Below are 12,633 nucleotides of genomic sequence, written 5' to 3'. Positions count from 1 at the left end.
GTGGCCCCTCGATCGCTAGATTTAGAAGATTTGTCTTTTTTTTTTTTTTTTTACAAATTGCCTAAGCCCTAGGCCGAAAAACACACAGACTGTAGGTTTTGCACCCTCTCCACCTGCTAGGAGACAGAAGAATACTGCCAGACTGTAGGTGGCACCAGCCTAGATATAGGCGGAGTTTGGTTTGTAAACTTCTGTCTCCATCTGCTAGAGGGGGGGCAAAACCCAGGAGTCTGGACTGATCCCGGTACGTACAGGGAAGAGCCAATGTTTCCACTGTATTCACGGATTGTCATAGGTCTTATTTTTAGACATTTAAATATTCACTATTCAGATGCAGCAATTTTACTATTGCTTAATTTTGGAAGCCTCTCTTTGACTGAATTGTGGAAATGCTAAGTAACAGAAATTATGATGCTCAAAAAACGAACCTTTACTTTGAAAGTGAAGCTAGGCAAATACAACAAAATCCAGGACTTGTACAGGTAAAACCTGAGCAACTGAAAGGGCTCAATTATATTCTAGCTATAAGGAAACCTTTTTTTTTTTTTTTTTGCTTGGCACTATTTTATGTTCATGTACTTACTTTTTCAATAAATTTCAGAAACATATTTCTGTACTTGAACCGGTGTTTATATGACAAATAAAGCTTATTATTGTGTGGTATCTTAATTTGAAAAGAGCTATTTCAAATGTTTTTATACCATTGGATTGAAGTAGGTGCTCAGAAGGGACCTGCTATCCATAATCATACAGAAAAAAAAAAAGAGATACCTAATCCTATGAAACATCTTCCATTACTCATAACAGACCATACTACGTTGCCCTGAACCAAAGACATTCCAGTTTTTGTTGGTTGAAACATCCTATGAAAACAAGCAAGCATTTATATATCAGTGAAGAAGGATATGTACGGACAATTGATCTGGAGACCATGCATAAGAACCCTCAAGTGCTCCATAATCTACAATGAATTTGTACCTTGGAAAACCTAATGGTGTCAATTTTCATTTCTTTTAATATTTAAATACTGCCTTTCCAGGACAAAACTGCCCAAGACAATGTACAGCAATTTAAAACCATAAATAAATACAACATTATCAATTTTCAAAAGGGTTTAGATACCTAACTTAGGGGGTCATTTTCAAAAGGGATTGCACGCGAAAAGACCCTTTTCGCGTGCGATACCTAGATCAGGGGGGTTCTGGGCGGCATCCGCACCGGAAGGGGAGGAGTCGGGGCGGCACCAGGATGGACACCGCGAACACGTCACTGACAGTGAAAAGGTAAGGGCCCTTTTCGCCACCAGTTTCACTCCCAATAGCACTACTTTTTACGATGGCGCTATTGGGTGCGATTGCTGCTGGCTTTCGCAGGCCCACCCACTGCTTTGCCCCCCCCCCTTATCGCCGGATTTTCTAAGATCTGCGACCTTAGAAAATCCAGGCCTTGGTCTCTTTGAAAAATGACTAGGGCTGAACACCTAGATTTAGAAAATGGGCATCTATGGAAGCAGAGTTAGGGTGGATGGGGGGAAATTAGGGCTTAAACCAATTTTTCACATTAGACACCTGAATTGCAGGTCTAAATTTAGGAGCTAGTATTTAGGACAATTTTCATCCAAAACTGTACCTAAATTTAGGTGCCTAAATGCAACACTGAGCATCATATGATGGGACAAAGGCAAGGTTTGACCAATGGCAACCATTCTGGAAAACAGCCAACACTGTCCCAAGTGGTATAAACCTTAAAATATGTTTATTTCACTTCAGCTTCTTCCTAGGGCAGCAGGGGATAGGGGGCAGAGGATTGTTAAGACAGGCATCCTTTAAGACATGGTGGCCCCACAGTCCCAGACCACCAGCACATGAAATTAAAAGGCCATGTAAAACTGAAATATTTTTCTTGGTGGTATTTTACCACCAGAGAAACTATCATGGGATTTACAAAGCAGCAATGCCGAGTACCACTGTTTAGTAAGTCCCATGGTATTGCAGCTTAGTAAATATCGCAGCTTAGTAAATAATGGGTGAATTTTAAAAGCCCTATGCACGCCAAAGCTGGGAAATATGCGCATGTATCGGTCCGGTGTGTGCTGCATGGATTTTAAGAGGCCCGGGTACACGCGTAAACATTTTTTTTCTTAAAAGGGGTGTAGCATGGGTGTAGTCTGGGCATAGGCATCCCAGGAAATATGAATGAACCCAGCATGTAAGTATTTACGCACAACGTGCGCCAGCATCCCTATCTGGGAAACTTTACTTCTGGATAGCGTGTAAGTCATGAAACAAAAAAAACAAGGCTAGTCAGCTGGGTTTTAAAGGTCGGGGCTAATAGAATAAAAGGGAGGCAAGTTAGTTAGGGGGTTTAGGAAGCCCTCTCCTTTACTGAGGCAAACTGGGAACGAATCGAGGAAACAGGTAATTGCGTCAGTGTGCGTATCTAGTAAAATCTCCCCCCCCCCTTACGCGATTGAGGTGGCATTTGCGCGCGTCAACGTAAAATTGTGTGCTCATGTACATGTGTATAGCCGATTTTACAACAGGTGTGCATATATGCATGTATGTTATAAAATTGCCGCATCCATGTGTACAAGATAGCAAATGCACGGACATGCATGGACAAAATGCCACCCTTGGTCTGACCCAGTATGGCATTTTCTTATGTTCTTATGTGCTCTTTTGTGCAGGTCTTACAATGCAGCTTTACGGTCCTAAATTTGTTCCTGAGACAATGTAAAGTAATGTGACTTGCCCAACATCACAAGGACTGTCAGTGGAAGAAGCAGGATTCAAACCTCATCTTCCCTGGTTCTTAGTTTGCTGCTCTAATCCAGCGCTTCTCAACCGGTGGGTCGCCAAGCACCGGTAGGTGTGTCGCGTGCTCCCGGTCTCTCCCGCTGCTCTTCCTTCCCTGCTGCCGTTGCCACCAGGCTATCAGTACGTTCAAGCCCAGTGGGAACGGCAGCGGTTGTAGAAGAAGCTGTGGCACCTGCAGCTGGCCTTTTCTTCTTCCCGCCCCCCCCCCCCCCATGGGACCCCGGAACAGGAAGTGATACACGGTGCGCGGGAAGGAGAAAGAGCCGTGCCGCGTGGAAAAATAGCAGCAGCGGCAGCAGCAGTGGCCCCCGAGCAATTGAAGCAGCCGGTAATCGGGAAAGGAGTCAGCAGCATGAGCCTCCCGTGGCCAATGGGATTCTTCTTTCATGGCCTGCAGGGGCTGGAGGAGGAGGCTGCTGCAGCTACCATTTGTGCTCCGGGGGGTGGGGGAGAGGACGTGAGTGAGAGAAAGAGAGAGAAGCAGCCAGCCAGCCTGTGTGTAAATGAGAGAATGTATTTGATTGAAACTGGTCAGAGAGCTGATGTGTGTGTATATGTGAGAGACAATGAAAGTGACTGCTCAGGGAGATGACTGATGTGTATGTGAGAGTGTGAGACATTAGTCAGGGAGGTGACTGATGTGTGTGTGTGAGAGAGAAAAAGCACGGAAGTGAGAAATCTGGGTATGTAAGAAAGCATGGGCGTAAGAAGCCTGGTGTTGGGGTGGGTGTGTGTGTGTGTGTGAAAAAGAAAGCATGGGAGTGAGAAGCCTGATTATGTGAGAGAGAGCATGGGAGTGGGAAGCCTGTGTGTGTGTGCATGCATGAGAGAGAGAGACTGGTTGGTAAGGTGACTGTGTGTGTGAGAGAAAGAGACTGGTGTGTGTGAATGTGAGAGAAAGAATGTGATTCAGGGAATGAGAAGCCTGTGCATGTGGAGAGCGAGCATGGAAATGAGAAAGACTAGTGTGTATGTAACAGAGAGAAAGTGATTATGGGAATGAGGTGCATGTGAAGAGAGTGAGCATGGGAGAGAGAAACCTGGGTGTGTGTGAGACACAGCATGGGAGGGAGAAGCCTGTATATCTGAAAGAGAACATGGGAGTGGGAAGCCTGTGTGTGTGTGTATGCATGAGAGAGATCAGGTGAATGGTGTGTGTGTGTGTGTGTGTGTGTATGTGAGAGAAAGAAAGTGATTATGGGAATGAGAAGCCTGTGCATGTGGAGAGAACAAGCATGGGAGTGAGAGACTGGTGTGTGTGTGTGTGCACGTGCGTGTGTGTGTGTGAGACAGAGAAAGTGATTATGAGAGTGAGAAGCCCATATTTGTAAGTGGAACACGGGAGTGGGAAGCCTGTGTGTGTGGGTGTATGGCATGAGAGAAACTGTTCAGGAAGGTGAATGGTGTGTGTGTGTGTCAAAGACTGTTAGGGATGGTGTGTGAGAGACTGAAACTGGTCATGGGGGCATGACTGGTATGGTGTGTGTATGTGTGTGTGAGAGACATGGGCACTAAGGAAGAGGACCATGACTATAGAGCTTAGCTTCTACTGCTGCTTCTGGTGTGTAAGTAAAGGTGGCTTTTTAAGTTTATTTTTCTTGATTGACTGCCATTTTAATTATTTAATATTATGTGATGTTTGCTTTTTTAAAATATTTTATTGGTGTTTGGAAAATGTTTAATAGTTTAATTGTTGGATGTTATTCTGTTCATAGCTGTTTTGAAACATTTATTCTGCTTATTAGTATAGTTGTACAATTATTTCTGTGTGGGGATCTATAGCTGCTTGCTAGTTCTGTTTTCCTAATAAGAGGTGTATTGGTTTTTAGGGCCTGATTTAACATTTGCAGTGTTGCCTTTCATAGATAGGGTTGCTCCTGTTTGAGTGTATTCCATAATACAAGTGTAACCGTGTGCGGATTAGTTTATGTGCGTTACTACAGATCCTGGGAATATGTTAGGTCGGTTCTGTGTCTGTTACCGAGATGAGATATTTTACTAGCATGTAAGCGTTTGTATCAGTCTTATTTGTTGTGTTTTCTCAAGAGGACATGCATTGGTGGTAAACTGCTGTCTTTTCATAAGTAGGGCTATTGAGCCTGGAAGTAGAAGGAGTTTGAGTTGCTAATACTGAGATGACACCAGAACCAGAATATCTTTTTTGTAGGGTGAGTTGTATGGGGAATGTCATAATTTTGCTTTACATCCATTATTGTGGGTCAGGGGGGTTCTAGTGGATGCAAACTGTACTTTTACATCTAGCCCCATGTCGATCATGGGTCAGTGTGTCATGCATGTGAGAACCATTTGTCAGGTGTGTCCCGACAGAAAAAAGGTTGAGAACCACTGCTCTAATCAGTAGGTCACTCCTAGATTTGATGACCATATTACAAGATGTGTCTAAAATAAAGTCAGATGCTTATGAAATGAATGAAGTACTACCATCAATGTCAAATAGGAAAAAAATCATACAGAAATCCGACCAGAGGGGAGAGCACTGTACTGTATAGCCCTGTGAAGATTAGCTGCAATTCATTTCCTTTCTGAATATTAGGATTAACACAATATAGTCCATTTCACTGGCGTCCACAGTAGGAAATTTCTGCATATTTGCTCTCATAAAATACGTTCAGATCTTAGGTTTGATCCTTTTATTATTTTTTAAGGACCAAGAAAAGAGATACTGCAGTACTTTAGCTTTTGAGATCAAACGGATCCCTTCTTCAGATACTGCAATCTATCTCACGACTTAGCAGCTCAACCATCTGAAAAAAATGGAAACCCAGAGCATCATCTGAAGAAGGGATCTGAGTAGTCTCAAAAGCTCATGTACTACATCTTTTCTACTGATCCTTTATAAAATGTATCAAAACCCCAGATTTCTCCAGGATCAGGCTGCTAGAGATGTACAAAAGATTGCAATAAACAAAAAAAGGAATCCCATACATTTGTTCTTAAAACATAAAAGTCAAACTCCTTTCACATTTTCTATGGTTAATCTCAAATAAAATGCATTAAAAACTAACCATATTGGTTCTTACCATCTAGATTTCTCTGCAGTTTGGAAATGTCATGTCCTTTTTTAGCCAGTGCTTGCATTCGCTGTTCTCGTTTTAGTCTTAGTGCCTGCTCCTGAGCTCTTTGCATACTCTGATATATTTCTTTTTTCTTAAGGGTCAGGACTTCCTTTCATAAAAAAGAATGAGGTTACTGATGATTGTGCAAGGCAAAATTACATAAATGCTATGACATGCACTTTTAGAACAGTAATATCAAACTGAGGGCTCTAAAAACATATCAGCATCCCCTGGCCCCTGTTTACCTTCATCCTTTTACTTTATAGCTTTAAAAACAAACTCCACTACGCCACTGTAAGCCTTTCAAATATAGTTTTATTGGAAGACTTTCTTTTGTTTAAACACGCAAACATTTGTGAGAAATTTCAATGGCAACTTGAACCATGAAGCCTCAGTATATAATAGTATGCATTAACTAAATATTCATCTATAATTAAAGAAATCTGTCAAGAATATTCAATTTGTTGCTTCCTATAGAAATAATCCTAATTATTGCTTTTTATGATGCCACAAATGTTGAGAAATCTAATGTATCAAGTTAGTTGTTTTTGAAGACAGCTGAAACGGCATTTATTATTTCTGACTAAAAAAAAAAACCATAACCAAGAATACAATGAGGAATAAGAAATGGTACTCAAACCAGATCTGACCCTTGACACATCTGACTAATAACCTAGAATGTATGTCTAAACTCAAAATCACATTTTGAAAACTGAAATTTAAAAACTTTAGAACAGTGACAGATTATCTTTCAATAGACAATTTAAAAACCATTGTATTGCCATGCCCTTTTCCAACAAAAATACTTTAAGAGTATAATTTTCAAAAGGGACTTCTGTGGGCAAATTAGTGCTTTTCCCATATTAAGGGCCCTTTAGAGAACTGCACAGCCAATATGCATATAAAATTATGTGCATATACACTATGGAGTGAAATTTCAAAGGAGTTGTGTGCCTAAAATTAGCATATGCGCAAGGAGGTAGCTTGTAATGGTGTACATAATATTTTATAAACATCAAATGTACGCACATAGGGGTAGATTTTATAAATCTACGCGCGCGCGAACAAAAGTACGCCGGAGTTTATAAGATACGCACGTAGCCCCGCGTATCTTATAAAATCCGGGGTCGGCACACGCAAGGGGGTGCACATTTGTGCAACTTGCGCGCACCGAGCCCTGCACGTGCTGCCCGTTCCCTCCGAGGCAGCTCTGAAATTGGAGTGGCCTCGGAGGGAACTTTCCTTCTACCCTCCCGCACCTTCCCCTCCCTTCCCCTACCTAACCCACCCCCCCCCCCAGCCCTATCTAAACCTTCCCCCTACCTTTGTTGCTAAAGTTACGTCTGCCAGGGGCAGGCATAACTCTGCGCGCGCCAGCGGGCTGCTGGCGCTCCATCACCCGACCCAGGGGCTGGTCCGGAGGCCTCGACCATGCCCCAGGGCCGGCGCCACGTCCCCCGCCACACCCCCAGAATGCCCCAAAATTTGCGCCGCCCATCCAACACGCTCCCTACACGCCCCCCTTGCAAAGCCCCGGGGCTTACGCGCACCGCCGAGCCTATGCAAAATAGGCTCGGCGCGCGCAGGGGGGTTTTAGAAGGGTTACGCGCGTACCTTATGCGCGTAACCCTTTTAAAATCCGGCCCATATTTTTGAATTTGTGTGTGCATTTACATGCATGAATAAGGGGCTGAGTTACATATGTAAGTTGCTTTAACAAGAGACCTACACAAGTACATTTGGCAACTTACTCATGCAATTTTACACCTGCAAATTTCTCGTGCAATTGATATCAGACTTATCTGTTATCTGCTATTGGTTAGCTGAGAGTCTAGGTGAACTAAGGGGAACTCAAGGTGAAGAACTACGAGGATCTTGATGACCTGGAGAAGGACTGGGTGAACTGGTGGAGGTATTGGCACACCGGTGATTTCAATTATGTACGCATCTTTTAAAATATGCGGACTTCCAAGTGTAAATCAGGGATTTATGCAAGCAAGTTATTTTTTTCACAAGTAAAATATATGCGAGTAAGTTCATAAAATTGGTAGGATAGGTACTTGCTTTCAGTGTATCGTGGGGTTAGACATAGGTGTATTTTATGAACTGCGAGTATATTATAATTGCAGGTTATAAAATATTGGAGTCAATCTCCATGTGGCTATATATATGCTTATATGGGGTCATGTGTAATAGTTTGAAAGTTATCCTCCCTATGAGTGTACTTTTATGAATAGGGGATGAATTTTCAAAATGGTACAAACATAAAAATTTGCATATATGCGCTTAAGCAGCACCTACGTACATACTCCGCATTTTAGAAGTAAAAAATACACAAGTATTTTCACTTTCAGGGGCACATATATGCATGTAAAAATGGGGCGATCATAGGGCATTCCAGGAAAGGGTGGAGACGGGCATACATTTGCCAACTTACTTACATATTTTAACACCAGCTAATTATAAGTGATATTAAATATATTTATTGTGTAGTACTGATGGAGTGGTAGTGTAGGTGAACTGGGGGGAGATCAGGCTGAAGAATTAGGAAAGTCACGATGACTTGGAGAAAGACAAAACCCCTCAAGAAACCTACGCTCCAATAACTCAAGTTACTTAAACATCCCCACCATCAAAGATGCACATCTGGCAACAAGAGAAAGAGCCTTCTCCATCGCCTCCCCCAAACTTTGGAACATGCTGCCTGAAGACCTGAGAACCCAGCACAACATAAAAACATTCAAAAAAGACCTAAAAATGCTTTTCTTTCGCAAATTCTTCACTGACCCTCAGTCATCTGACCATACCAACCATCAAATGAACTCTCAGCTATAATCTCCAACCAAACATGTTTACCCTCTCATCCAACCTAAGAATACTTATTGGTTGGATATGCTCAAATTGCTATAATGTTTCAACACTGCTAAGAAAAATGTTCACTTTGTAAACCGTTATGATGGCTCTACCGAATAATGGTATATAAAACTCATCAAATAAATAAATAATTGGTAAACTAGTTAATTTAATTATGTTTGTATGTCTTAAAATTGGCGACCTTGCACCCACAGATGACAGTTGACAACCTTGAGATCCAGGTTGGGACAAAAGGATCCCTCTTTCTTGGGCACAGCGAAATAAACTGAATATCGCCCCATATTTTCCTGAGATGTGGGCAATGGAATCACAATCTTCAGATTGAGGAGCCTTGCCAATGTATCCTCCACTGCCTGCTTATTTTGTGGGGAGTGGCAGGGAGAGACCATGAACACGTCCCAAGGAATACTGCGAAACTCCAGCACATATCCTTCTCGCATCACCTCTAGGACCCATTGATCTGATCTCATAGGCATCCCCCTATCTCCTGCTCCCGGGGGTTGGTTGGCAAACCTTCACTGGGAGGCTCCACTACCCGAGACAGAGCCCCTTTCTGGGCTATTATGAAAGGACTGATATCTACCAAAAGGTCGAGTCTTCTGAAAGGTCACTCCTCTATAAGGTCAAAACCACTTGGATCCCCTAGCACAACCTCTCATGCTAAAAGAGCGTGGCGTCTGCTTCTTATCTTCTGGTAATCGAGGAACCAGTGCTTTGCCCCACTTACTGGCCAGTTTCTTTAACTCACTCCCAAACAAGAGCGAGCCTTTAAATGTCAATTTTGTGAGGTTAGCTTTGAAGGTCACATTGGCTGACCAATTTCTTAGCCATAACTGATGCCTGGCCACTATTACCGAAGCCACTCCTCTGGCTGAGGTGCGGACCAAATCACAGCCTGCATCTGCCAAGAAGGTGGCCGCTGGTTCCATAACTGCCCTGGAATTCACTCCAGAGTCATCAACCTGTTGAGAGAGAAGTAAACAAGAGCAAGCCACCAGGGAACAACAAGAAGCCTTTACCCTTTTTCCAGAATTTCAGGAGAAAGCTAAAAGCCTGGCTTTTTCCATTGTAGCTTGACTACATAGAATATAATGCCAGTACTTATTTTACGATTTTTAAGGCATTGTGTATTTTTATCATGTTCTTATTTTGGTTATGTGTATATTTACATTGATTGTATTTTATTGTGTTTTTATTATAAACCACTCAAGCCAGATCTGGTATCTGATGGGCGGTATATAAGAAATGAGAAATAAAGAAGCTATTTATTTATTTATTTTATTTGGGGTTTTTTATATACCGAAGTATAGCGTTTTGCCTTCACTCCGGTTTACAGGATAACAACGTAATACATACAAATATCTTATAACTATCTTTAACATTCAAAGAGTAGAACCTTATTTAACATATTAAATGGGAAAATTATATACAGGAGATAGAAACATAGAAACATAGAAATGACGGCAGAAGAAGACCAAACGGCCCATCCAGTCTGCCCAGCAAGCTTCACATTTTTTTCTCATACTTATCTGTTTCTCTTAGCTCTTTGGTTCTATTTCCCTTCCACCCCCACCATTAATGTAGAGAGCAGTGATGGAGCTGCAACCAAGTGAAATATCAAGCTTGATTAGTTATGGGTAGTAGGGGAAGTAACCGCCGCAATAAGCAAGCTACACCCATGCTTATTTGTTTTACCCAGACTGTGTTGTTCAGCCCTTATTGGTTGTTTTTCTTCTCCCCTGCTGTTGAAGCAGGGAGCTATGCTGGATATGCTTGTAGTATCAGTTTTTCTTCTCCCCTGCCGTTGAAGCAGAGAGCTATGCTGGATATGCGTGAAGTATCAGTTTTCTTCTCCCCTGCCGTTGAAGCAGGATATGCATTGAAAGTGAAGTATCAGGCTTATTTGGTTTGGGGTAGTAACCGCCGTAACAAGCCAGCTACTCCCCGCTTTGTGAGTGCGAATCCTTTTTTCTTCTCCCCTGCTGTTGAAGCAGAGAGCTATGCTGGATATGCGTGAAGTATCAGTTTTTCTTCTCCCCTGCCGTTGAAGCAGAGAGCTATGCTGGATATGCGTGAAGTATCAGTTTTTCTTCTCCCCTGCCGTTGAAGCAGAGAGCTATGCTGGATATGCGTGAAGTATCAGGTTTTCTTCTCCCCTGCCGTTGAAGCAGGGAGCTATGCTGGATATGCGTGAAGTATCAGTTTTTCTTCTCCCCTGCCGTTGAAGCAGAGAGCTATGCTGGATATGCATTGAAAGTGAAGTATCAGGCTTATTTGGTTTGGGGTAGTAACCGCCGTAACAAGCCAGCTACTCCCCACTTTGTGAGTGCAAATCCTTTTTTTCCACATTTCCTCTTGCTGTTGTAGCTTAGAGCGATGTTGGAGTCACAGTAACCATGTGTATGTTTATTGAATAAGGGTATTGTCTCCAGGCAGTAGCCGTCATTCTGGCTAGCCACCCACTCTTTATTGACGGCCTCTTGATTTTATGGATCCACAGTGTTTATCCCACGCCCCTTTGAAGTCCTTCACAGTTCTGGTCTTCACCACTTCCTCCGGAAGGGCATTCCAGGCATCCACCACCCTCTCCGTGAAGAAATACTTCCTGACATTGGTTCTGAATCTTCCTCCCTGGAGCTTCAAATTGTGACCCCTGGTTCTGCTGATTTTTTTCCTATGGAAAAGGTTTGTCGTTGTCTTTGGATCATTAAAACCTTTCAAGTATCTGAAAGTCTGTATCATATCACCTCTGCTCCTCCTTTCCTCCAGGGTGTACATATTTAGATTCTTCAATCTCTCCTCATAAGTCATTTGATGAAGACCTTCCACCTTTTTGGTCACCCTTCTCTGGACCGCCTCCATCTTGTCTCTGTCTCTTCGGAGATACGGTCTCCAGAACTGAACACAATACTCCAGGTGAGGTCTCACCAAGGACCTGTACAAGGGGATAATCACTTCCCTTTTCTTACTCGATATTCCTCTCTCTATGCAGCCCAGCATTCTTCTGGCTTTAGCTATCGCCTTGTCACATTGTTTCGCCGACTTCAGATCATTAGACACCATCACCCCAAGGTCTCTCTCCTGCTCCGTGCACATCAGCCTTTCTCCCCCCATCGAATACAGTTCATTCGGATTTCCATTCCCCATATGCATGACTTTGCACTTCTTGGCATTGAATGTCAGCTGCCATGTCTTCGACCACTCTTCCATCTTCCTTAAATCCCGTCTCATTCTCTCCACTCCTTCCGGCGAGTCCACTCTGTTGCAGATCTTAGTGTCATCCGCAAAAAGACATACCTTACCTTCTATCCCTTCCGCAATGTCGCTCACAAAGATATTGAAAAGGACCGGTCCCAACACCGATCCCTGCGGTACACCGCTTAAAACCGCTCTCTCTTCAGAGAGAGTTCCATTTACCATCACACATTGTCTTCTGTCCGTTAACCAGTTTGCAATCCAGGCCACCACCTCGGCACTCACTCCTAAGCTTTTCATTTTATTCACCAGTCTCCTGTGCGGGACAGTGTCAAAAGCTTTGCTGAAATCCAAGTAGATGACATCGAGTGCTCTTCCTCGATCCAATTCCTTGGTTACCCAGTCAAAAAAGTCAATCAGATTTGTCTGACAGGATCTTCCAATGGTGAATCCATGCTGCCTCTGGTCCAGCAATTTTCCCGACTGTAGATAGTTCACTATTCTCTCTTTCAACAGTGACTCCATTACTTTTCCCACCACCGAGTGGGAATATATGATATTCATTAGCTATTATGTGGAACAAATAGCAATCTGAGCAGGGGAGGGATAATGTATGAAATGGGTCTGGGAAGGAGCTCGGGGTATGTTAGGTTTGCAAAGTCATTGACACT

The 12,633-nt window shown here is 43.0% G+C and overlaps 1 protein-coding gene across 4 annotated transcripts in view; it reads right to left on the bottom strand.

Annotated features, from left to right (window-relative positions):
• The window catches only part of CCDC66 (coiled-coil domain containing 66), a 237,977-nt gene that overhangs the window by 12,758 nt on the left and 212,586 nt on the right, over positions 1-12,633 (bottom strand). For all 4 annotated transcript variants that reach the window (XM_029600914.1, XM_029600915.1, XM_029600913.1 and 1 more), the window contains one exon: positions 5,858-6,002. In XM_029600914.1, the coding sequence (XP_029456774.1) occupies positions 5,858-6,002 (145 nt within the window). The remainder of the gene's footprint in view (positions 1-5,857; positions 6,003-12,633) is intronic.

This window comes from Rhinatrema bivittatum, chromosome 4 (assembly GCF_901001135.1).
Source record: "Rhinatrema bivittatum chromosome 4, aRhiBiv1.1, whole genome shotgun sequence".
NCBI lineage: Eukaryota > Metazoa > Chordata > Amphibia > Gymnophiona > Rhinatrematidae > Rhinatrema > Rhinatrema bivittatum.
This window is presented reverse-complemented; position numbering and strand designations above follow the sequence as displayed.